The sequence below is a fragment of the Lissotriton helveticus genome, chromosome 6 (genome assembly GCF_964261635.1).
Source record: "Lissotriton helveticus chromosome 6, aLisHel1.1, whole genome shotgun sequence".
Classification (NCBI taxonomy): domain Eukaryota; kingdom Metazoa; phylum Chordata; class Amphibia; order Caudata; family Salamandridae; genus Lissotriton; species Lissotriton helveticus.
The window spans coordinates 1,640,779,165-1,640,806,961 of NC_136067.1; the positions used below are offsets into that span (position 1 = coordinate 1,640,779,165).

The window sequence follows — 27,797 nt, forward strand, 5'->3', positions numbered from 1 at the left end:
ACGTGAAGAAGTACTACTTCCCGGTGCGTGACCTGGAGCGGGCTCTGTCTTTCGACATGAAGTGCGATGACGTGATCATCTTCCTGCACATCCAGAAGACTGGGGGCACCACTTTCGGCGCCACCTGGTCCAGAACGTGCGCTTGGAGGTGCCCAGCGACTGCTACCGGCCCAACCGCAAGGAGATCTGGCTCTTCTCACGCTTTTCCACGGGCTGGAGCTGCGGCCTGCACGCAGACTGGACCGAGCTGACCAGTTGCGTGCCCACCCCCGCTCACATGTGCACTCATATTTTAGTGAACTGTTTTTTCACCCTCTCTGTCGATCCTACCCAGACCTTATACCACCTGTACCGTCTCACAGCCCCTAATGAACTTTGACCCACCCAGGCCTCTTGCTTCTAAGCCCCCGCCACCCCCTCCTCCCATGCGGAGTGTCATTGCGCTCCAGCTGTTTAACGGCTAACAATGCTCCCACACCCCTGCGACCATCTAGCGTGTGTTTTCAGGCCTTTAATTCTATTACGGCCCCATTGTGCGCTGTTTGGATGAGCCCTGATGGGCTCAGCCCACTGTTTGCAAAGAGGAGCCCTTGAGATGCCGTGGGCCAGTGAATCCTAATCTACTCTCACTGGGGACAGCTCGGGCCATGTTGCAAATACCCCACCCCCTAGTGTTTCTAACCGTCAGTGTTTGCCAGCCATTACTCGTATATCTTCATGGCTCCGAAATCCCACTTGCTGCCTAGCACCACCTTTTGCAGACCCCGACCCGCTCTTTTCAGAGGCGGACCCATTTTCCTGCCTGTCCCATTACCGGTGTACAATTTTCCCATTGCCACATTTCTATGCTTGGACAGGGACAGGCGTTTGCCAGCGCTGGCCTCCGTAGTTGTGCGAGGTGTTTCCTCACCTTGATTACATTTTGTTTCTGATTCACATATCTACAGTTGTGTACAGGCTGTTCTGATAGCTCAGTGGTTGAGTGTCCTCTGAAATGGTTTGCAATGAAGCTGCAAGTACACATTCGCAGCCTTTCTTTTGCCTGAGCAGAGGTTGGCAGCAGGAGTGACGTGCTGTTGAGTCATTAAAGCGCCTAGAGACTGTTCCGGAACATGCACAGATACAGAGCCGTATAGCGCCCTTTTGTTTTCATTCCCCGTGTGTTCTTTCTGCCTCCTGTATATTGCCGTCTCAGAGCGTCGGGTGGGGTGGGAGGATGGGTTCGGGGTGGTTCCTTTGTCTTAGCGGCACGTGTTGTCCATGTCCTTGACCCACATTGCTGCTTTCCGTTCATCGGAGGGTATCGAGGGGGCATAGGTATTTTTCAGTGCCCTCCCCCATCCAGTTCGGTCGAGCCCCCCTCAAATTATCGTGCCTGCCTCTACGGTACATGGAGCAGGGCGGAACCAAGTAAATGCCCCAAATACGGTGTTCATCCGGTGCTGGGGAGTGTCACCAGTCTCCACCGGTATACTGAAGTATTCGGACACAGAAACCTCGATTATCGGTAAAAAAAAAGTGCTGCTGTGGTGTATGTCCCATCCCCCTCATCGTCCTGTCCAGCCCTCATCGTCCTGTCCAGTCAGCTGAGATTCAAGCTCCATCGCAGCAGTACGCAAGAGTATATAACTTGCATTACCCACACCCAAAGCTGCCTGAAACACCCTGTCCGAGATTGCTGCTTCACTGCACGGCCCACACTGGTTTGTCTTTGTAAATGGTTTTAAACTACTGTGTTGGGCTCTCGAAGAACTGACAAGCTGTGCATGTTGTCATTCTCCCCAAAATGACCTCTAACGCGTGCTTTCAGCCTGGTCCTTATTTTTGGAGGAGTGAGCGCACGTGGGAGTAAACTGCCAATGTTCTTTTCATGGCAGGGAAGTGCCCTCCGTACCCTCCCAGCAGCGGGAAAGCTGCACGCTGTGCGGGGCCGTGTGGTGTGCTGGGGTCACACTGGATGGCAGTCACATGGGGACAAATGGCGCAGTAGTATGTACAATGAGATGTAACTGAAAGCCAGGTGTGATGTGGCATCAGTATGTGGGGAGAGGGTTCTCCAAAGGGATATTGTCCAGGGTTCATTTGTAGAAGCATTTTCTAGCGTTGCTTTTCCGCCTTTCTTTTTGTGTATACCGCGTCCTTGCACTTGGCTCTATACACAGGCAATAAAACAATTTGACAACTACTTGGAAAACAGTGTTCACACGAGAGTGTTTCCAAGTCACGGCAGACAGCTGGTCACTGCTCTCGAGTCCTCTGCTGTGATTTTATACCTGCCCCGGCTGTCGCGTGATGCTTAAACAAAAGTTGCTGATAGCTGCCTTTGAGCTTGAGATTTCTCCAGAGCCGAGTGTTCACAAGGGGGTGAGGGGAGGGGAGTGGGGTCAGACTGATAGCACTGAAAAACAAGACGTGCGCAAAAACAAAACCTGCCGTGGGGCGGGACTTCCGTCTTCGGAAGCTCGCGCCCACGGAGTGCCTGGACAGAAAAGCGGTGCTGGTGACGCGGGGCTCCCATGCCCAAGGGAGAGCCCCGCGGAGGCTGCAGAGTCCGGCGATGCGGTGAGTGGGGTTAGTTGGGGGGGTCTCTGTGCGTGTGCATGGGCGAGGGCGGCGGGGGGGAGGGGGTTGTCTGTGTGTGTGCGCTCGTGTGTGTGTGTGGGCGGGGGGGGGCTGGGGAGGTGTGGTGTGTGTCTGTATGTGTGTGCTCGTGTGTGTGTGTCTCTGTGTGCGTGCGTGATCCAGATCCATGGTGACTGACTGAAGAGCCTGCCGGAATCGGAGCACGCGACCTGATCCGATTCTGGCAGGCTGCGTGCGTGCGCGTGCCAGTCTGTTGTCCCAAACCTCGTTAGTCCTTGAAAGCCAGAATGATTACAATAGGACTCCACTGCGACAATCGCTTTCGCGATTGCATCGCAGTGCGAGCCCTAAAAAATTAGTTATTATTAACATGCTGCAGTTCGAGGAGCTGTCACATGAGTGAGGTATGCGGCCACGCATTTTACTAAAAAATTACCAGTCTCCAGCTATACAAGTATAAGGCGTTTTATTTTCAGAGGGTCATCATCATCACAACTATGACAGATTGGGATTACAACATTACGAAAGGACTTGAACTGGAGTTTGGAGATGGAGTTTACTCACTGATTAAATACCCCAGTCATGTGTAGGCACACAGTCACCCCCTCCCAGGGCCTTATCCACAGTTAGAGCACATATATGTCATTTGGGGAAGGGGAAGGGCTTGCATGGCCCTCTTTTGACCTTCACCCTGTCAAGCTGCAGTACTCGGCTGTATACTGGCCTTTCATTTTACCTGGAGCTGCCTGGACACCCAGGCAGACACATACCTCATAAGATAGGCCCTGAAGTCCTTGCTCTTCATGCAGTCTAGTCAATAGCTTTGCGTGCCAGTACTCTCGGCAGCAGTTAGGTGTTCAAGGCCAACGCAATCAGCCGGAAGAGGGACTAGCTAAGACACTGCACCCACCCCGCAGACTCAGCTCAACAAGTCAGCCCCCGCCTCAGCATCATCACTTTATGGCACCCTTGAACAGGGCCCCTAGGGCTACGTCACCATTACTTGAAGCACGGCAAAACAGCATGACTGCGCAAACAACTGCGCGCCACACACATACCCAACTTTTAATTAAATGAAGAGCTCAGAGGCCCTGCTGGCCGAGGCTGCGAGGTCCTGGCCAGGCCTGCGCACCAATGACTAATTAAGAGGCCAGGGCCCAGGCGTGCACCCCTTAATCAATGAAGAAGATGCCGGTGCGTGCCGTGCGCACACACACCATTTAGGCTTGCTGGCTTCTCTGAGAGTGAGGGGGCCCCTGGAGCATGAGGGACCCCTGGAGCATGAGGGCCCCCCCCCCGCAACGCGGGGGCTGCGGGGGCCTGTGTTACGCCCCTGTCCCTGTATGGACAAAAGTTCTAGGGATAGAAGAAGAACACAAGGCACATGGAGGATAACAAATTAACCCACCGTGAAACAATCAGACTGTCTCTACGAATTGGGTTGACTCCTTGTCTTACCATTACCCGTTAACAGCCTCTTCCTAGCTGTTGAAGAGATTGAGGTGAAGAGTCACGAGTGGTAACTACACCACGTAAACATGGCTTCTGTACTCTACAAATTGCCATGCTTTCCATGACACTCTGATCCTGGATATTAAGGGCCAGATGTAGGAAGCCTAATACCGGTCTGTAATGGCCGAAATTACCGAATTTTGGCCGTTACCGACCGGTATTAGGCATTTGGGATGTAGGTGGCTACATTTCAGATTCGGTAATTTACCGAATCGGTATTTAAGAATTCGGTAAATTACCGAATTCTTAAATACCGATTCGGTAAATTACCGAATCTGAAATGTAGGAAGATCTCAAGTGAGTGCTTTTCACCTGTAAGGATTCGTTTTACCACCAACTACAAGTTGGTGGTAAATTACGAAAACCCTAAAAAAAGCAATTTTTTGCATTTACTAACAGTTCCATGTGGCAGATATACATTAGGGCATGTATGTGTTCCACATGTGCACACATGCACAATTCAGGGGTGCAACAGGGTGTCAAAGTGACACCCTGCCACCTTTGAATGTTTCCCCCCTTTTACCGAATCGGTAAATACCGATTCGGTAATTCCCATTCATTCCTATGGGCCTAAAGGCCCATAGGAATGATTGGGAATTAATGGGAATTACCGAATCGGTATTTACCGATTCGGTAAATACCGAATCGCACCGATTCGGTAATACTTACCGAGAAATTACCTACATAGCATTTACCGATTCTAAAATACCGAAACGGTAAAATTCTGTATTTTAGAATCGGTAAATGTAGTTTACCTACATCTAGCCCTAAGTCCCTTTCTCACAGATGAGAGGCAAATGCTTGTCTGAGATATACTGGGCCCAGTTCACATAGAGTTTTATGTGAGCAGGCTTGTCTTAGCGCCATAATAAGTATGTGTGACTTAAATGATGACATTCCAGGACAAAGTTTAACTAATCATTGAAAAAAGCTTTGTGAATGGAGCCCACTGCGCTGTATTCTAGACAAGTGTCCTTCAGGCTAATTACCTCTGATTGCATAGGTTGATAGTAGTTGATTCAAGCACCGGATTATGAAGGGGAGAGGCGGGCTGACATAGATTCGATCAACATAATTCCCTGGACTGGGAATCAAAAGCAGCCCGTTAACTCCTCCCCTCTACCGCCCACTCTCTCCTGTCCCTCTCTCTCTCACCTTCGCTTCTCTGCCTGTTTCTCTCCTCTCCCTGTTTCTTTCTCCCGCCCCCTCTTTTTCTTCTGCACCCCCTCTGCAATGGGAGCTGGAGAAATTGACAAATGCTCCAGGAGCGACCTTGTGCCTTCAAAAAACAACCTTCACTGGATCCAACCCCGTGAAAATGCCCGATGCAATAAATGGCCAATCTGGCTCTAATGATTACTGTTTAAGTAATAGTTGCTCAAATGTATATTTTTTGTCGTTTTCAGTTTTGGACGCTATGTGGAAATGCACTAACTGCCAAAAGAGGAATATTTGGCAAAACAGGGGATCTTCAAACAATCCTTTGCTTAGCATGTGCAAAAGAAGATGTTACGTATTCAGGTGCTTTAAATGGAGACATATATGTCTGGAAAGGGCTAAACCTCGTGCGGACAATTCAAGGAGCACACAGTGTAAGTGAAGTAGTTTTATACTTTATACATGCAAATACAAAATCTACAGGGTTAATTAAAAATGTGTTATGCAGAAACCATACAATGTTGTACATTATGGCACCATACAATGATTCAGAAGTAAGGGACTATAGTCTTGCAATTCATTTAATGTTGTCACTTGTTGAAAAACACTTAATGGCCTGATTTAAATGTTGGCAATTTGCCCCTGCTCTGAGTGATGGAGTAAATTACTCTGTTGCCCTGACGGAGGTGCAGACCACTTAACAGGAACCACCATCAAGGAGGTTTTACCAGTGCATTGTAACTTTGTCAGACGACTCCATCAAACATGATGGAGCCATAAACTAAATAAAAAAAAAATGTTATTTGAAAAGTAAAAAAAACGTGCTTCCCTCACCTGGAGAGTATCCTTCTAAGTCGAGGGGGGCATTGTGCATTTTTCAATACCCGTGCTGTCAGGTTTTTCCAGGCTGTGACGGGCATTGAGAAAACTACTATATGTCCACCCATTTAAATTTGGTGGGTGGGCATGAAGCCAATTCTCTGACTGCCCTTACTCTGTCTAGCTGTTGGAGAAGTTTGACCACAGCAGAGGAGTAGTCTCTGCCGTTGTCCAACTATGGTTCGTTTGAATCAAAATTGGGTGGGCGAACAATAATGTTGATGGGGAGGGAATTCTGTCGCTGTTGCAAAAGAGTTCCCTCTCCACCAACATTTAAATCAGGCCCCAAATAACCTATGGGATGTATATTAAATGTTTTTTTTAATTTAGCCACATGCAAGACAAATGTTTGACTTTTATTTATCTACATGCATGGGGCATAGGATGCAAGAAATATCAGCCTTTACCAATTTGCATACTGGGTTCCTATAAGGCTCACCAGCTCGGTAAAGTGAGGGCACAAGTTATCCTATTATACTGGTGTCCTGCTGGTAACAGTTTTAAATAGATTTTTATTTTTTTAGAAATGTAGAAGTTCAACAAATTGATGAGTACATTCAAAGCATATTTCTTCTAACGACGTACAGAAGAATTACACTAGATGTATCCTTGAAATGACAGTACTTAGGGTGAATGACTGAATAGCTGTCATAAGGCCAGATAAAAATAAGTGCAGCATGCATGGAAAACAGAAAGAGTTACAGCAGCTTAAAACCAACTATTTTCAATAGCTTTGTTTCATTTATCTTTCCAGTTACATATGTTGATCTCTGAATTTTTTACACCCAGAGCTTGGTGTCATAGTCTAAGATCTCATGATCCGGTAGATCATTTGTAATGATGGATGTAGTAAAGGTACTATCTGTGATTAGTTCTAAACTTTAACATTTTTCTGGCAGATCTCATCTAATACAGAATTATCGCTTTTGAGGTTAAGCCTTTGATGGTTGAGTGGAGCTCAGTGGGTGCCAAGAATGTCTGTTTGATGAATATGGGGAGGTTTAGGGCTAGTGTGTGAGTCAATTGCAGTCTTACTCTGTAATCTGTTCCCGCAATTTGACTCATCAGATTCTTGACATTGTTAAACATAGGAGGCTTTATTTGAGTTCCAGTCAGAGTAAAGCACAGTGAGAGCCACAGCAGGAAAACTGAACTGTGGCAGCCAAAGCGTGAAAACTTAAATCTGGCAACTTTTTTGAGAGACATATTTAAGCTTTAAGCCTAAATACTTCCAGAGGGAGTTCTTCAGGTGGCAAGTTGTAGGAATTGCTCAGCTCTTTAGAAGAAAATTGGGATAGTTTTGAATCAATGGAATAAAATAAACTATACCATGGTGAATCCAATTTTGCCAATGGATTTCTTTCTTCCAAATGGTGATGAATGGTTTGTAAAACCAAAGGTGGTGATGGACGGAGCGTTTGACAATACAAGCACTCACCCCCAGTCAACTAATCTGGGTTTAATCCATCACCGTTCTTTAGCCCACTCTGCCACCCCAGTTCAGACATGGCCATATGCAAATCAGTCTGACCCTGTGCCTCATGGGAACAGTCCAGCCCGAACTGCCAAGCCATGCCTTCCCTGGACCGGAAACAAGCTTCCGAGGACCGGTTTCTGGCATTACAGCCGTCTTCAGCCCGGCTTGCTTGAATCCAGTGGCAAAGTGAGCAAGGGACTCATGTTTGAGCATACCCTGCCAACATATGGCGAACAAAGCAAAACCAAAGGTGGTGATGGGCGGAGCGTTGACAATACAGGCATTCACCCCCAGTCAACTGATCTGGGTTTAATCCATCACCGTTCTTTAGCCCACTCTGCCACCCCAGTTCAGACATGGCCATATGCAAATCATTCTGACCCTGTGCCTCATGGGAACAGTCCAGCCCGAACTGCCAAGCCATGCCTTCCCTGGACCGGAAACAAGCTGCCGAGGACCGGTTTCTGGCATTACAGCCGTCTTCAGCCCGGCTTGCCTGAATCCAGTGGCAAAGTGAGCAAGGGACTCACGTCTGAGCATACCCTGCCAACTTATGGCGAACAAAGCAAAACCAAAGGTGGTGATGGACGGAGTGTTGATGAATGGTTTGTCTCATAAATAGGTACATTCATGCTTGTATATGTATAGTTTTTTCTTTTCAGCTGATCGTTGAAACAATCTTTTGGAAGTTCTAATCGTCTATAATAGAGATCAGGTTGAATTTATTTACAGCTATATTATGAAACCTGTGTTTGGAAATGATTCATCATTGTGGATCCATAAGGTCCCTTGACATAGTTGGTGTGAGCCAATGTTTGTTGGTTTGGTGAATGAAAATGATGCAATAAAAAAAGTGAGGTCAGAGAAGCCAGTGCCAGGGATGTAACACCAGCCCCCGGAGACACCGCCCTGCGGGGGACCCCCAAGCTCCGGATGGCACCCTCAGCACAGTACTCTGGCTGCAAAGCTCCTGATTGAGCCTGGAGGGGGCCCCTGCACGTGCCTGTGCAGGGAGGCCCTCTCAAGTTTTGTTACGCCAGTGCCCGCCAAATCTCTCTTTATTTCTAGTTTTGGTAGTGATTTTCTTGGTTGGCAGCTTTTTCCCCTAAAGAAATGACTACAAACATTTTCATTTAAGTGTATTTCATTATGCTTTATTTCAGATAGACATTGTTGGTTTAGTTAGTTCATATATAAATCTGGCAAGTGTATATATTTTTGCAGTGCTATTTTATAGTGTTAAGGACACACCCTTGCAATGTCATCTGTCAACATCTGAGGCATGCCTTATATATGTAATGTAGGCTAGCAAAACAATTCCCAACAGATTTGCATAGGTCTCCTCCATATCTATGCCTCTATTTGCTTATTGTTCGTTTTTGACAACATTCATTTGTTTTATCCTCTTTCCACTACGATTGGCTCTTTTCTTGCCCTCTGCATTTAATCAATTTTCTTACTCACATGGTGTATCTCTTCCCTCCTCTTAATGCTCTCTTGCATTACTATCACTCTTCCTCATCCCCATAGTTCTTTAATTTATTTTGTTTCATGTATTTCTCTTTTTTGGATAATTTGTAGCATTTAATTATTTAGTGTTAGTATCTCTTTGTTGTATATGTTTTGTACCCTAAAGTGTGTGCCCTGAAGGAGATTTCCCTTTGCAGATCTTTTAGGGGTGTTGCTTTTGCACTATCGCAATGCTCTGATGATGTTACATATATCTATTATGATTCTGTTATTTTACTACTTTTATGACTGTGTTAAGATTTGGATCCAAATTATGCCTCAGAAGCAAGAATATCAATAGCATTAATAATTCTACTACAAGAAATAAATATTAGAATTATTCAAAAATTAGAATACTCATGCATCCTTCATCAAATACACTCACCTCACTAATTCTACACCACTAAAACCCTGCAGATGGTAAGTTGGTGCCGAAAGCCATAATTGTTTTCTAACTCTACAAAGCTCTACATGAAAAAAGATTGAGAAGGAAGCAGATCCATTCTCCCATTGGAAATTTGAAATAAAAACATCACCATTGTCAAGTTTACTTTCTAAGCGTGAATGGAAACAATCCCAAATGATTTTTACACTGCATTGACCACAACAATTCATGATGATAAAATTACAAGAGGATGTTCAAACATCACCTGTGATTACATTATGGATAGCAATTACTACACTAAAACAAGTGATGAGCTCCAACTTCCGTCGTAATCTGCTGCATGTTCAGCAGCAGCTTCATCAGCTGCACACTTACAGCGCCAAAGAGGCCTGGTTGGCTGTTCAATATAGGATATATGAATGGGGTGACAAGTCCAGCCTGATGCTCCACAGGCTCTGCAAGGCCGAGCGTCCCTGACGCAGGTCCCTCTATTGAGGTCCCCAGCTGGTGATATGTGCACCTCCCCCAAGGCGGTGGTGTAGGTCTTTGCCGATTTCTACGCGGCACTCTGAGTAATAACCGAACCCCTTATAGACAACTTTTTCACAGCTATTCCCCCCTGCCGCCTCTTGGACAAACAACAAGACGCCCTGGGCAAACGCATTTCCTTAGACGAACTGTGGACGACGCTCTCCAACACCCACCTGGGATGTGCACTGGGCCCGAACGGGTTCCCGTGCGACTTCATGCGCACCCATATGGGGACTCTCGGATGTCATCTGCTCACGGCGCTGCATAATGCTTCGGAGCAGCGCATTCTGCCTACCGATTGGCGACATGCTGAAATCGTTGTCTTCCTCAAGCCCTCCCCCCCCCCTCCCCCCCACTCCCTGAAGATCCGGGTTCGTATCGGCCCTCCGCATGTATATCCAGGAACTGGTGCATCCCGATCAGTCAGGTTTCATGCCACAACACTCCACCAGACACACTATCAGACATGCTCACAATGCCGTGGCGGAGGCTCATTGTCTGGGGTGCCTTGCAGCGGTCTTGCTGGCAGACATTGACAAGGCGTTTGATTCGCTGAGCTGGACTTACCTTTTTAAGCTCTTAGAGGCTGTCAATCTGGGTTCTCGCTTTAGGGCCTAAGTGAAATTATTATATATTATATACAGATCTCACTGCATCGGTTCGCATGACCGGACATTGCTCTGCTCCCTTCCCCATTCGTAGGGGCACAAGGCAGGGGTGCCCACTCTCCCCGCTTTTATTCGCCTTAGCTATTGAGCCATTAGCCGCGTGGGTGCACCTGGATTCTGTTGTCCGTGGACTGGACTGGTCGCTGGAGTGCTCAGACAGGATCGCGCTTCATGCCGATGATGCTCTCTTTTTCATATTATATCCTTGGGCCTCCGGGCCACGGGTGCTCCGGATTTTGCGGATCTTTGGGGAGACTTCCAGGGTCTGCGCTAACCCATCTAAATCTATCTTGTTCCCCATATACGGCGAGCCGCAGTCTCAGACTTGGGCCTCACAACTCATCGTCACTGAGGTGGGTTTCAAGTACCTCTGGGTATATATCACGCGGTGTCCTAACGAAGCTTGGTCGTGTAATATTGGTCCGCTGCTCCCCGCGGTCCGCGACATGACAACGGTATGGTCCCACCTGCCCCTTTCGATATATGACAGATCAGCCATTTTCAAAATGGTGTCTTTGCCGCGCCTGCTATATCGGCTGCAAAATTACCCGTATCCGATCCCCCCGTCATGGTTTCTCCAAATCAATGCCTTCCTGAATAGGTTCCTCTTGGGGGGAGCACGGTTCGTGTGGCGCTTGCAGCGTGTATTCAGTCTACGTATTGCGGCGGCCGACGTTCGGGCGTATTACTGGGCTTCGCACTTCCTGGTGGTTAATGAATGGTGGTATAGCTCTCAGGTGGACCCGGCTTATGCGGTGGAATGTCTCTTTATGGCGTATACCCTGCTGCTCCACCTCTTATACAGCTCCTCGTCCCTGGTGGAGCTTCCCCCGGCCTGAAGGACTGATATTCAGAAATGGAGGCGGGTGGTCCGGTGTATGGGTTGCTGGGGCAGGCAGACCAGTGCGACGCCCCTCTGGCAGGGCTCACACCTCCGGCCTGTTTCGACACTAGTGGGGTTCTGTAGGTGGGACGACATTGGGATATCCACGCCTGGAGATGTAATGCAGGTGTCCATGCTCAAATCCTTCCAGAGATTGCAGGAGGATTTCCACCTCCACAGATCACAGTTCCATAGGTATCTACAGCTCCGTCACGCCTTGTCCCCCCTGATATGGCATCTCACGTCTCTATCTGAGTTTCACCCATTAGAGGGTTGGTTGCTGATGGGGGATCTGGGTGCCCACAAAATCCGGTAAATTTAGCAAACTCTCACTACACACTCAAAAACCACTATTCAACGGACCCGGGTGGCGTGGGAGGTGGATTTTCCCGCCCTGACGAACGATGATTGGGCCAAAGCATTGGCCAGCCCCAGGTACTCCGCTGTTTACACTAGGTATAGGTTGATCCAATTTAAATATCTCCACAGAATATATTACACAAGACTCCGCCTCTGGAAGATGAGGGCTATTCAGTCCTCTGCATGTCTCTGCTGTGAATCGGATGAGGAGCAATTTCTCCATACGGTGTGGAGTTGTGGGGCACTGCAACACTTTTGGTCGGGTGTTTGTCCTGCATGGGCCGGGTATTGGCATGGGACATTCCAGCAGACCCTTGATTGACACTCCTGCATGGCACAGAAGATATCGGGGGAACAGAAATAAAAGACACCTTCTGTTCTTGGGCCTCATGTTGGCTAAGTGTGACATTGCACAACACTGGGAGGCTACATCCCTACCCCGTATAGCAACTTGGAAAAAGGCCATGGATAAGTGCATGTCGGACGAGATTGCAGCATTTCAGGCAAGGAGCTGTCCACAGAAGCACGGGAAGATCTGGGCCGGGTGGGCCAAATACCGAGGCATTGACTTGTCCCTCATGACGCAGCCAGTAAACCAGGACCCTCTTGAACGGCTAGTAGTAAGTGACTTGCCAGTTTAATGTGATGGAGGTATTCAGATATAGACGGGAACTCATGTGATGTGTTTGTATCATGTTTTTTACGATAGGTATGGTGCGTGGTTGGGAGAGGGGGATGGGGGGGTTGTATCTAGTCTGATGTCCAGCAGACCTCAGGGGGGGGGCAATTTTCAGTGCCTAGAACTTTGACAATATGTCTTATCTGTATTTTGCTTGCCGGGCTTGGCCCATCTGGTACTACGGAAAATCAATAAAATCTGTTAAAAAAAAAAAAGTGATGAGAGAGCTCCACTACATTCCTTAATGTATGGCCTAGAGCTACACATATGAGGCCTCCCCCACCCAACCTGTACAGACCATTCTCACAGTTCAACACATCATAAAACACATTCACACCTTTCTACAGGCATCCCTATCTTCAGTATTAAGTAGCATTTGCTTTTCAAATCATACCCTAGTGCATGTCAATCTTTCCTCACCAGAAAAGATCCCAAAAATACCAACTGAAATTCAAACCTTTGTTTTGAAAGATGTAAGGTTTTGTTTAATCTCCAGTCCAACATTGATCAGTCCAAATCTGTCCAAGATGTCAAATTAGTCTGGAACAGGGTTAAGCTCTATGTCAGTGGTAAAACCAAAGCATATACAGCCCACAAAAAGGGAAAACAAATCTCTTTACATTTGTGTAGGCACTTTAATATTAGTTGTGCCCTCCAATGCCACTCACAAACAAGTATTAAGTATAACTAGAAAAACTCAAATATAACATACACAGAATTTACTCCAAAGAAGAAGAGCTATCTCTTTTTCTAGTAAGGCTAAAATACTGAGAAGATGATCAAAAAAGAGGTTGGTGTGTAGGGTACAACTTGAAACAATTTTCTAATCAACTAACTAACTCGAAACTGAAGATGAAACACTAATTTACAAAGACACAGATGATGAATTTCACATTTTACTTAAAGCAACCTCCATAAAGAGGGAGCCATTGGTCTTATAAAACTACCTCACGATGTCTAACTGAATTAGAAAATTAGCCTTGTAACCTAAAGATAAAAGAACTTGAGGGAAATGTTATCAATCCTGATGAAAGCACCTGATACAGACAGATTTGTCAATTAATCCATAACCCTGCAAATTAAACTTTCTCATCTTTCAACTAGTGTGTTCAATACAAACTCCAAAAAGATACTTTTCAAACATTTAAGTAATTGTGTTACGAAAAGACTGACTGACTCCAATATTGTGTCTAGGTAGAAATATTACAATGTCTGGTTACCAAAGTGGTTGATGTAGATCAGTCAGGGTTTATCCAGGGCAAGTATGCCCATCACAGCATATGACATTCATCATTACCAGATTTACTACTTAACTTGGATGATCTAAAGGCCTTCGGTGGTGTAATATAGAGCAATCATTTTAAAATGTTGCACACATGCAACCATGGAGATGCTCCTCAAGACCTCTAGCAATACAAAAGTCATCATCTGCTCTTTTTGCATTTATCGCCCTAGGTGGGAAGGGTATGCCCAGATGTGTGTCCCATGCTCGCTCTGCCCCCAGATACGAGGTAGCCTGGCTGATAAGGGGTGTTATCCTGAAAGTGGTCCCAAGATGCTTGTTTCTGGTCCCAGGAAGATCTGACCTGACAGTTCAGGCTGGACTCTTCCCATGGGGAATAGGGTCAAGACTAATTTGCATATGGCTGGGTCTAAACTGGAATGCGTGGGGTGCAAAAAAATTATGCATTTAACCCAGATCTGTGGCTGGGGGTAAATGTTTGATTAATTCAGCATTCCGTCCATCATCTGTTCTTTGTGCATTTATTGCCCTAAGTGGGAAGGGTATGCCCAGAGGTGTTTCCCGTGCTCCTATGCCACCAGATTCAAGCTAGCCTGGCTAATGAGGGTTGTTACCCCGAAACCGGGTCCAGGATGCTTGTTTCTGGTCCAGGGAAAATCTGGCCTGGCAGTTCGGACTAGACTGCTCCCATGGGGAATAGGGTCAAGACTGATTTGCCTATGGCTTGGTCTAACCTGGAATGGCGTTGCGTGTAAAAAAACAATTGATTTAACCCAGGTCTGTGACTGGGGTAAATATTTGATTAATTCAGCATTCCGTCCATCGTCTGTTCTTTTTCCATCCTAAGTCATTGCCATTAATGGAATCACATGTCAGCTAATCCGCGTTGAAAAGAGGTACTCACCTTAGACGGTCCGCTCTCACCTCTTAAATGTTTCCTGGTTATCGCCCTGTAGCTAAGGGATATCATAGAAAGGATCAGAAATAGTGAGCAAATCGTTTTTCTTTCTTTCTACTTTCTCACATGAATAACTCAGTTAGGAAACCTAAAATTAATAGATTTCTATGGACCCTGAATAACGATCTCTTACTCCCACCTTCCAATGCATTTGTTTAGGTCAATACAGGAGGTCCCAGCTGGAATAGACTATTTACTTTGTGTTTCCCTTCTCTAGATAAACAGTCGAGTGTATAGAGAATAGTTCAACTGAGATAAACAGTGTAAGATGGCTATGAGTCCCTACTAGTCCTATATATTACACCAGTATCCTATTTATGTTTCCCTATAACCATGTGGGTTATGGCAGGAAAAATTACACTCAACTGGAAGATTGTCTGCCAAAAAACCCCAAATATACATAAAGATCTAAAAAAAAGTCCTTCTGAGGACTACACATGATTACCGCCTGCTAGAGTTCTCCAGTATGACAGAAAACGTTTCTCAAAGCTGTTGTGATAGAAGTATTGGGGCCTTTCCTCTCATTTATTCTGTGACAAATGACAAGGTCCTTGAGTAGATCTCTGATGACTGTGCTCCTGGTAGGGTGCTAGAAATCAATATCTTATGACATACAAGAGGCATTGGCCAAGGCTACCAGTTGCTTGCATTCCTGAGGTCCTCTGATGTGAAAAGGCACTACCCTGATTTACTTGCAGAACCCCTTTCCTTGCTTTCCCCTTTTGACATGGAGAAATTCATGCATCCGGCAGGATGAAAAAACCTGGAAAATTCAGACACTTTGCCATTTAGTAGCCCATGGACACAGTTTGTGTCACATGGGACCTGGCTATACCTCATAGTTGATCATCCTCAAGTCACACACAGACCTCTTACTGACTTTTTACACTGGTCACTGAATAATGGTTCCTTTTTTAGTCCTCGCCTGTCGATGCGCATGCGCATCGAGCTTGCGAGACTATGGGGGCTTAAACAGTCTTTAACCAACTTGCAAGGAATCGTGGCGATTCCTTGCAGTGCCCGTGAAATTCAAGCTCAATGCGCATGCGCATTGAGCTTAAAAGCGTGTGCACATGCCCCCAGCCGCCTGCCTTGCATGTATTTTCCCTCAGGCGCACTCCTCCCACACCCCCGCTCCACCCCCTCCCCTGCCTGCCGTGTCGCATTTCTTCAGTTCCCTCAGCCGCACTCCAGGCCCCTGCTGCTTTCACACCCTCTCCCCGCTCCGCCCCCTCCCCTGCCCGCCGTGTCGCATTTCTCCTCCCCCCTCCCCTTCTCTGCCTTCCCTCCGTCTTGTCTCTTTTGGTCTTATTCTTGTTTTAACTTTTTTTTCATCTTGGTTTGCCTTTCTTCACTTTCTACTGCAGTAACACACTCAGTTTGTCCCTTCACGCGACAGCATCTCTCAAATTGCAGTAAGTCTACAGCGGGTTCTTTTTGATGCTATACTTCGTTGCAGTTTGTATTTTAAATTTGCACACTTTTGATGCGGCCGCTGCTTTCACTTTCGCGTGCACAGGGACGAGTCCTCTTCACATCCACCCCCTACAAGTGGTGCCTCCCGCTCACGTGCTGCTGGGTGGCTCTTGTTTACCCCACACTACCCAACCCCCCATCTTCGGGCCACTGCACTGTCTCGCCCGCCAGATTTGCATTTTGCCTAGCACCCTCGCCTTCAGTTCTCGTTGACAGTAAATAATAAAGCGTTTCCGCTATGCTGGCTCTGCAGTGCAGGGCCATGAACCATGTATGATAACATCACCCAAAGTCGCCATTCACATACCGTCTATACTACCAACTTTCAAAGGCCCTCATGCTTGTCTGGCTCCTCCCTAAGTAAAGCAATCCAGAAGTACAACTCTGAATCAAAGACTCTCTGCCTCATCACCATTTGCCAGCATGCGGAGACTTCAAAGACTTCAAGCTGTGGCCATAATCAGGCCCCCTGCTTGCCATAACCCCTCCCTTTTCCCCCTCCCTCCTGGACAGCCTCGCTCTCCCAAGCACCTCGCTTAGGCACATACATACACCACTCACGTGCTCCCCACCCCCCTCCTCCCCCGATCACTTTCACGTCCGTCCGTCTCCCTAGATATAACACAATTACACGCAAAACTGAAAATGTACAGCTCAGCTGTTGATCTCCCAACTCAATGCCGTATGTGCGACATCAAAGAGTTTAAATACCTATATTCCAAGTGCTACTGTTAATGCAGCTTAAGTGAAACTACTAGTTGTTTTGAAACTGGCATAATAAACTCATGTTTTAAAAATATTATTTTAATCTGTGCCAATTGATTGTAGTTTGCACTCGCCACAGGCAGCACAGTCACACACGCAACGCCACTCACACACGCAACGCCACTCACACACGCAACTCATCCACGCAACCCCACTCACACACGCAACGCCACTCACACACGCAACGCCACTCACACACGCAACGCCACTCACACACGCAACGCCACTCATCCACGCAACGCCACTCATCCACGCAACGCCACTCATCCACGCAACGCCACTCACACACGCAACGCCACTCATCGACGCAACGCCACTCACACACGCAACGCCACTCACACACGCAACGCCACTCACACACGCAACGGCACTCACACACGCAACGCCACTCACACACACCACTCATCCACGCAACGCCACTCATCCACGCAACGCCACTCATCCACGCAACGCCACTCATCCACGCAACGCCACTCATCCATTGCAAAACGAAAAAGGTCAAACTCTTCTATTGCGAGACCTATTGCATTTTCAATGCTTGTTCAGTTTGCAATTATTAAAGAACATTTTTATTATCATGGACTCCTGTAAGCGCATGTTAGATTTCAGTTTTTTGAACATTATTAAAATCCTATTTGTATTAAATGTATTGAGTCTATTAGTTTTGAATGTTTGAATTTTGCTAGTAATCTACCTGACGCTACCTCCTACTTTTTTCTTCTATAGAACCAGCTTGCGTTTGTCCTGATGAAGAATTATTTTTTACAAGTGGATATGAAAGGCTGTCTTGCCATTCTAACTTGCTTTTGGCTTAATTCTCATTTGGTCATTTTCTGTGCTCCCAGTCAACCTTCTCCCTAATGTTGCACTATTTGGATTTTGTACACAATGCGGTGTTTTCTGAATCTGTTTTTTTATTACTTCTCTCCAAGATCAACTCGTTAATTGTGAATATTTCTAGAAGAACAAATGGCTAATGGAAACTGTGGAGAGGATATTCAACAGGGTGGCAGGGAATTTGTCCCAGGACATTTACCAACAATAGTGACAGGTCTGTTGTCTTTGTGGACTCGATCATTAGTCGGACCGCCCAAAGCATCAGCTCAGACTTTGGCTATGGAGTGAGACATTTGAGAAAATTCTAGAATTGCAACACTGAAACTGGTGTGTTGGCTGACTTCATGGTAAACCTGGGGAGAAGGTGTGGTCTCAAGGCTAGAGCTGCCGACTTTGTAGCTGGGAAACCAAGATTCGAGCCTCAGGTTTGACTCCACGTCCTGTGCTTCTGGGCAAATCACTTAATCTCCCCGTGCCTACCAAAAAATGAATGTCTCCTTGTGTAACGTAACTGGTACTCATGTAAAGTGCTCCGAAACCTTCGGGTCGAGTTTGCGCTATATACATCTTTAAAAAAAGAAAACCTGGGACTGCAGCTAACGGGCTTGGAGAAGTGCCAGAGGAGATGCAGCTAGCATAGCGACAGCATTTCCTCCTGCACTTTTTGTAAATGCAAGCCCCGAGAGAAGCAGTGCGATAGCCAGCACTAGACTGGCTATACTGGGCATCAGGCGTTTCCCCGGGAGGCTGGAAGGGTGGGTCCTGTTTTGCAGCAGTGGGGGCTGGTTTTGTTATTGGCGGCCCCCAGTGACAGAAGCAGCAGCCAAGTGTTTCCAGTATTCCGGGGCCAGGCAGTGCTTCCCCAGGGGCTGGTCTGAAAATTTTGCAGGGCTGCCTTGGGTCAAGCCCTACTAAATGAGGTAGCTACTGGTCAGGATATTAGTTTTTATTGAGCTGCATAGTTCGCTGGCATCCCCGAAGCCACAGTTAGTGATAAGGAAATGGCAGGAGGAAGAAAAAACAAGAGGTTTTAAACATAGCTCCTCAAGGATTTAACATTTGCCCCCCAAATTAGATAGACCCAAATAAAGAAGAAAAAATTACTCTACAATCCATTAATGCTATACATGTCAACCCACATATTTAAGACTGTGGTGAAAACCCTTAAAAGGCTAAATGGAAAGGTATTGCTGCACGAGTGGTACAGATTGAACTGGATCAGTCTGATGCTACCTCCAAGATTAAAGCCTTGGAATAGAGGGTGCAGGATGCAAAAGAGGTACTTGAGGAACTGACTACATATGAAAGTTGTGCTAGTAACAATATATGTAAACCTGATTTGAGACTGGAAGTGTTGGATCATTTGCAGAGAAGTACACACGTGCGATACCCTATGGTGGTGACCCACGACTGCTGGTTAAGAACACGCGGAATACACTCTGATTATAGACATGGGAGGCAGTTACTGGAGGGCATTTATAGGTGTGCTTCACACCGCAGATTGCCAATGTCAATTACTACAAAGATTATTATTATCAGCCATTGCAAATATAGTACCACAAGAAAAATGCAATGCCGGAGGTCAGTCATCTTCTGCTCTTTCCTAGGCTTTGTCCACCCTGGTCAGCAATAGGAGTTTGTTAGGAATTAAAAAGGACCAAGAGGTGAGGGATGTGGAAGCTTTGGTTGGCCAGCCATTAAATCTGAAAATGTGTCATTAGGTGAAAGATGGGTTCATTCCAGTTGAGGCCGAGTAAAGATTTTATGTACAACCTTAGAGATTACAAGGCCTGAGATCTTTGATTGCCTGCACTCTGGCGCCTTATTGCCCTGCCCTCTCCTCTTACCACTCAAGCATTTGGTTAGCTGTTGTGAATATTCATAAGTGACTTGCGCAGTTGAGTTGTATACATTGTATTGACAGCTAGGCTAAGTCTTATTTTGGCTGTGTTTCTATATCAATGCTGTGCTCTCAACAGTTGAATATAGTTGCTAAAATAAGACTAAATAAGAGATGGCCATAGAGGAAAGATGGCCGCAAGTAAGCTCAGCAGGAAGCAGCTTGTTTATTGAACTTTGTAAACAAGCTGTCGTGGAATGAGCAAGATTGAAGGAAGAAAAACGTAGAGATGAAGAAGAATGGAAAAATAGCTGGGGCTATCGTTTTGAATACTTAATAGTGAGGGAAAATGGAAAGGTTAAATCCCATGCCTTTAAATCCATCATCTTACCACACAAGGTGCTTTGGATGTTGGTGGCGGTAGGGACTGCAGACTGGCTGAAGGAGCGGTGCCATTGATATGGTGAAGGGGAAGGAGCCATTGGCTTCTCCAGTGTCTGACAAGGCTGTGGAGATGAGAACGGCACTGTAGGCTGTGCCAGGAGAAGCAGACAAAAGGGTTGAGTGGTCTACACTCAGTGGTTCACCCCCCACCTTGCTCTTTGGCCCCTGGAACCTTGTGACAATGGAAGATGAGGTGTACACAAGGAGAGACATGGGGAGGTCAGCTTGGCCTCCACTGGAAGACCGGAATGAACTTGAAAAGCAAGCCACTGGTACTGACTCTGAAAAGCCCTGTGTAGAATACAAGGAAATGTCTCAGGAGATCCACACCAGCATAAGCAAGGAAACTAGGGAAGCCTAGACACACAAAGAAACAGTGAAGCTGGCCCTGATAGCCCAGCTGGAGAGACCAGGGACTGGAAGCAAACCCCATGAGAACAACCACAGATTCAAAGTAAAGTGTGGAAGGAGGACATAATAAACAAGTATGCTACAATGGGAAAACAAAACTTGAGTATAAGAAAATTAGAGAACCCTAGAAAGGCATGAGAGCACATTTCCCCTATAGGAAAGAGCTGTGGCACAATAAAGCAACATATGATGTCAATGGTAGGAGGGAACATTAATATGAGAATCGAACCCGAAACTAGCCTCAACTAGTTGTATTCACTTTTTTTTCTGAAAAGGCTAGAGGAAACGCCAAGGATCCATTTATAAACCACCCCTCCCTAGCATCAAGTAAATATGGGAATTTAGAAAATAAAGCTGGCCCTGGTGAACTTGCAGAATGGGAAAAAGAATGTTAACAAAACATTTACAAAATGACCTAAAATGACCCAGTTTATTGTTGAAAAATTGATGATTTTGCAAATGCTAGCAATTTATCTGTGTCACTCTATATCAGAGCAACTACTCTATTGACTTCGTCGACTTCAGTACAAACCACTTGTGACAATACAGACCAAGATCAAGGCCCAGGCTTGGAACAAGGCTGGAGCATGGAACTCAATTCTGTAAGCTCACTGCAGTTCCTGCGGGCAGTGTGACATCCCAGAGAATCCGTAATGCAGCTCCAGAGCTAAGTAGTAGACCATGTCTTCCATTATTGTCATCACATTATAATACCACATTCCTTGCTTAGAGAGGTCCATTGATTTGCACAACTATGAGAACAGGGCTGAAATGGAACTCCCAGAGGAGGATAGTTGTGAGAAAGTGATGACCAACCTTAACACAAAGGTAGTAGAATAGTTCCAGAAAGCAAGAGTACTATTAACTTCAAAGTGGGGGAAGATCCCAGCAAGTCCAGGTTACTCCAGATCTGCCTCTCTTCAATAACTTTTTATCTTTAGCCAAAAAGAGAGCTCCAGCCAATTATCAAAGCAGGAGGGAGGATCTCTTAAGCCCAGAAACCAGGAATGTTATCAAGATAACAGATCACTGCAAACAACCACAACTTGAATCAGAATCTCAGCAACCTCGGCTTGGCTACAGGTCCAAAAGAAGGAACAAAGGAAAAAGTTGGCGAGATCCAAATTCTATTGCAAAAAAGAGATCCTTGTAAAAGTATAGAGAAAGACAGATTGCCAGTGATTACCTACAATGCCAACAAATGTGCTTACCTATAACTACAGTTCTCTAGCATTGTTCTCTTTCCTAGATTCCCATCCTTTAATTATTCCCCGTTGAGCAGGCTGTGAACATTTGGTTATCAATGTTAACCTGGCAGTGTACATATGTTTAAATAACATTGAAACAGCAACATGCAATGGGTAGTCTATCCACCTCCATTATGACCTGGATCTGGCCCAAGAGATGGAGTTATCACCAGTGCAGAGAAAGGGGTGGAAGTACAGATCAACAACACCTATTCCATGCAGGAGTGATGAAAAAGCTAAATGCTTTTAAGTGTGCCTCATCTCACTGTCTCCCATGGAGCTGGATGATCTAATTCCATCTTTCTCTCACAGTTGCCCATGTTAAGGCCTTCTTGGCACTCCCATGCCCTAAATGGATTGTTGATTAACTTTAATAGGCCTGCTGGATTATATATGTGAATCTATGAAAGAGACAAGCACAAGAGAACTGTAGTTATAGGTAAATACTGTTTTGGCTCTTTAGATGGTCAGTGTTTACTGACACTTTCCTGGCAACACTCACTGGGCATCATTTAGTAGTTCAAAATTGAGTAAAAAATGCTGGAATTCTACAGCTGTAACCAGAATATCCGCATCAGAAATTCCGCTGATTCTGATTTTGTGAATCAAGATCAGAGCATTACATGCACAGATGGCAATTTTTCCACTCCTGGATAACACTTTCTAATGGAAAAGGTTCTGCACCAGGCCCTTATTGTAAGGGCTTCTTTCACATTTGGCTCCCCCACCCCCCTTGTGGAGTAAGTGATGAATCTGGTGGAGAATCCACCTGGGATATTTATCAACCAAAGAGATAGGGTGGTGGAGGAATTTCCGCTATATATACTTTACCGGTTTTAGCATGCCCTCCACATATTACAAGATTTACCGGTCTCACTCTATTCTAAATTAGGCTCTAAATGTACTTATTTAATGACCTGACCGTACCCTATATTATCAGCAACTACATATACTGATAGCTGCCAGTGTATGTAATATAAAATACAACAAAAGCTTTTTTATGTGGTAGGTTAGAGCAGTTGCGACTTTGAAATCTAGAGAAAGCGGTTTCCCCACTCAAGTACCTCATCACGGCACAGATAAAGCAATACATTCACTGCTGTCACTTGGGTGATAGAAATATAGTTTGTGTAGTTTATAGAGCAGAGTAATAACTGCTGAACATATCTTTCCATTTTGCAATACAATACACGTTGAGATAGCAGTTTGTTTTAGGATAGCTGTCTCTTCTTATCATCGAGCACAACAATGGAAGATGAGCAGCGAGTATAATGTACTCGGGGTCTTATCTCCATCCCTTTGTATTTATTATGAGCAATGGAAAAGGAAGGCCGCAGAAAAACTAATAAAGGCCAGGTCGGAAAATGAGCGCGCGGCACAAGAACAATTCATCAGCGAGGCGCGTGTCAGGCAAGAAGGGCCAAAAAGCATAGACGTGATTGGAGTGCACTAATTGCATTCTGGGAAGGGAGAGGGCCTAGGCATCATCCGAGTGCTTTAAGATGATTACTTGGAGCGCTGCCCGCGGAGGTATTCTGAGCAGAGACTTTCCTTTATGTTGCCACGGTGTGCAGCTCTTGAGAGTGCTTACTGTAGGAGACGAGAGCCTGCAACGCACGTCTTTAACCAGTCCCTGAATAAACAAGCAATGGCAACACCAACAGATCAATCATTTATATGGTGAATGAAGGAAATAAAGAAGAGAGAGAGATGGACGAAAACAAAGAGGGGTCAACAGATGAGAAGGACGAAGGGGAAGAGGGGAAATGAAGGAGAAGAAACAGTAGGGTTAATTATTTTCTGTTAAGTGAAAGCCTCCTATAAAGCCGGTTGGGAAGACCCCCACACAAATATATTAAAGATGTCAGCTCGCTTCACATTTACCGCTACATTATGTTATGTTATGTTATGTTATAGTGGCTTTTGTAGAGCGCGCGGCTACTCAAAAAGAGTGTCCCGGCGCTTTTAGTAAGGAGGACTACAGTATACTAACATAACACATTAAAAAGAAAGTATCACAGACAGAAAAAAGACACAACAAGCAAAGAGGCCTACTGGGTAAACAACCAGGTTTTGAGGCCCTTTCTAAAAACAAGTAAGCTGGTGGCTCCCCGAAGTACAAGCGGCAGAGAGTTCCACAACTGTGGCGCCAGTAGTCCGAAGGAGCGACCTCCCAGGCGCGCTCTCTTCACTCGTGGAACAGTCGCCAGAAACAGGGACTCTGACCTCAGAGAGCGAGCCGGATGATAGAAAGCAAGTCTCTTTTGGAGGTACTTTGCTCCCGTCGCATGGAGAGCCTTGTAGGTCAGGGTCAAAGCCTTAAAGGCAATCCCCTTGCGGATTGGGAGCCAATGCAGGGTCTGCAGCAAGCCCACTGCACTAGCGTGTCTATTTAAGCCAAAAATCGCTCTCGCCGCCGCATTCTGCACAACTTGGAGCCGCTGTAGCAGGTACTCTGGCAGGCCCAGGTACAGAACGTTTGAGTAATCTAGCCTAGAGCCTATCAGGGCCTGCACAGTCAGCTTCCTGTGCTCCTCCGATAAAAGGGGAAGAAACCTCCGCAGCATCCTAAGGAGGCCGAAGCAAATGCCCGACACCCCCAGGATCTGAGACTTCATGGTCAACCCCTTGTCCATCTTGACCCCCAAGTTCTTAGCCATTTGGGATGAACAAGTTGGGGGGAACATATTAATAGGCCACCAATCCTGCCAGTCTGGCTCCGTGTCACACCCAAAGAAGAGTACTTCGGACTTATCGGAATTGCACTTGAGGCCGTTCAGTTGGAACCATTGGAAAACAGCCCCAAGGCAATCCCGGATACTCTTCCCATCAAAGTCTCCCCCTCTCTTACACGTGAAGAGGAGCTGGGTGTCGTCTGCGTAGGATACGATCCGGGCCCCAAATGACTCCGCCAACGCCGCCAAAGGGGTCATGAAGATATTAAAGAGGGTCGGGCTCAAAATAGAGCCCTGAGGGACCCCGACTCCCAGAGGCGGCATCACGGCGGAATCAGGCGAGGCCCAGACCGTTTGCCGGCGGCCGGCTAGAAAGGAGGAAAACCAGCTGAGCACCGTCCCCCTAAGTCCAATCTCACAAAGTCTTGTGAGAAGGCCATCATGAGGGACGGTGTCGAAAGCCGCCGACAAATCCAGCATCACCAGCATGGCTTTGCCCCCAGTATCCAAAACCCCTTTAATGGTTTCAGAGACCTCGAGGAGCGCAGTCTCCGTGCTGAGATTAGGACGAAAGCCGGACTGGGTGGCATGCAGAATCTCATTCGTCTCTAGAAAATTAGACAGCACAGTCTGCACGTGCTTTTCCACAATTTTCATGAGAGCCGGCAGCAGGGAGATAGGCCTGTAGTTGACTGGGGCCTTTGGATCCAGACCAGGCTTCTTAAGCAGCGGGATGACCATTGCCTGCTTCCAAGCCTGCGGGACCACTCCCTGGCTCAGCGAGAGATTCAGCAACGGGTTAGCCAATGGATTAATCACCTCCGCCATTTTCGCCAGGATTTTAGCAGGGCACGATGTGAAGTGTAACAACAATTAATCTGCTATGATGAAAAGGAAAATAAGACCAAGAAAACCTTTTTAAGACCAAGAAAACCATTTCTAGCTTATGTATAATTTTCAGAAGTAGTCCGTATACTCACAATACATCCAAAGACACCTGGTGTTTTGAGTACATTGGCCTGCGACTTCCTGCAAGGATTTGTAGATAGCACTGACTTACGTTGTGAACAATTTTGTTACGGTTGCTTACATGGTTGAGTAATGTTATTATTTTATCCACCACAGTGGCTGAATCTGGATCTGAGAGCTCAGATTCCTCATTTATTCTTCTTACCCACATAGTGACCGGAATCCTGCCTTTACTACTGGGACAGCGAACAACAGCCGTAAACAATGTCTCAAAGATCTTGCATGAAGCTGCAAAATTCCTAAGCACCGGATGGGTGGGCATTTCCTGTTAGACTGCATTGTGGTGTAATGTCTACCTACAAAGATATTGACGGCATGAACTGGCTTCATGCATGCTGCAACATTGAAGCCCTCCATGATGCGAGGTAGCAAGTGGCTTTTAAAGCTTAAGTGAGGTGTCCATATTTGATTGTGGTCCCACTCCTCCAAAAATCACAAAAGATGCAAAGTATACACCGTCAGTGGAAAAGTCACAGCTCCCCATCAATCTACCAAATGACAGATAGAAGCAAGATGACTTAGTGTCCAAAGGCCCATGTGAGACAGTATGTCTGACAGTAGGGCAAACTGTTTTCAGTACATTGGGGAGGACATTTTGGATCAGTTTGTATCGTAGAAAAAGGCTCTAACCACTTGCCATTAAGCCAGAAGCACTATGAAATATTGTCACTTTTTTCTGTCATGGCAAAATGGGATAAGTGCTCACCTCGACACCACAAGGCTCCTTTCTTCAAAAGATTTTGGCAGGGAGTACTTGGAGAATGGTTTTTTTTTGCCTCAAGGTCCACGTACCCTACCAATGCATACTTGAATGTGAAGAGACATAAAGCTGTAACTAGGCACAGCTTTACTCAAGTTGGCCACCTGAAAGGCAACTGAAAAAAACAACGTGTAACAATGGGTCAACATAAAAGTAAAGCAGCTATCTAGACAACTGTAAGTGTGTTTTTAAAGAGAACACAATCCCAGAATCCAAAGTATTCTTAGTGAAAAATTGTTCCCATCAGATACCCGTCCTGTACCGCCCTACATCACTTGGGATCCTTCACCAGAAGGAAGTGGAACGAACCACTTAGGATTAGGTGTATTGTGACCCAATCGAGGTGTGAAGGAATGTAGGGTGTGTGGGTAGACTATTATGATGGTATCAGGGGGCATAAACAGAACAAAACACAGTGCATTAAGTGCTCGCTGTGGCATGTGAGAGTGAGGGAGTTAATATTGGGTTGAGGGAGTGGAAAAAAGAGTTTATTGTGTTCCTACCCTCACCCAAGGTTAAAAGACAGTGCAAGTAGTGGTAACAAATAACTACTGAGATTTTAATTGGTCGACATGTTTCTGCAGTATTAGGTTCAAAGGATACCAGTCTGCTTCATCAGGACCTAGTTGTTAAGGAAGTGCTACTGCTCATCTTGAAGTGAATGTTGTGTATAAAATCATATCACCCATGTTCTGGGGAATGGACTCTCCACCTCACCCGGCAACAGCTCAGGTACAGAAATGGAGCACCGCTCTGTCCGTCGGTACCCCGCGCCTTCCTCTAGGCTGACTGTGGGAGGCAAACCAATACGAAAGACATCTTAAATAGCTACTGCAATAAAACATGACTGTTTTTGTATACAGTGCACACATGAACTAAAGAAATAAATGTGGTATGGGTGATTGCGGTTTTCAGGTGGAAAATAGTCCCTTGCACATTCCAGTGGATTTACTTACTTATGCCTACTACTTCATCTGGAATATGGGCCATCATCCAGGAGTCTCTAGCCATCTCTGTCCTGGGCCTATCTGTTAGTCTGACTCCAGGTGTAACCCATCTCCTGCAGTCAGCCTCAAGGCCTCAGAGCCAAGGTGTTTCTTGGCTTTCCTCTTTTCCTTCTTCAGTGAGAGTTCTAGGTCAAGACCTGCTTGGTGGTGTTTGATACAGGTTGCAGAGGGCGTGACATATTTAGCCCCAGCATCTTTTCATGAGTAGGGAGTTGGAAAGTCTGTTTCTGATGGTATTTGGCTAGGGGATTTGAAGGATTTTCCTTAGAAAGGTGCTAATGAAGGTCAAGCCTGATGAACTCTGGTCCTCACTTGGAAGGATTCTGTGAGTTTCCCTCCAAGGACTATCTTGCAGGTTATTCCTTTGTAAGACTTCCTGAGGATTATTACGAGTTTATCTAGCACACCGCAGTAGCGGAAGAGTTTCCAAAGGGTCTCTCTGTTCACACTGCTGAATGCCTTCTCTTAGTCAATGAAGTTG

At 46.1% G+C, this 27,797-nt stretch overlaps 1 protein-coding gene across 1 annotated transcript in view; it reads left to right on the forward strand.

The window, feature by feature from the left end:
• Window positions 1–27,797, forward strand: part of EML6 (EMAP like 6) — a 928,771-nt gene that overhangs the window by 301,660 nt on the left and 599,314 nt on the right. Inside the window, exon 5 of the mRNA XM_078649484.1 lies at window positions 5,502–5,687. Within this exon, the coding sequence (XP_078505610.1) occupies window positions 5,502–5,687 (186 nt within the window). The remainder of the gene's footprint in view (window positions 1–5,501; window positions 5,688–27,797) is intronic.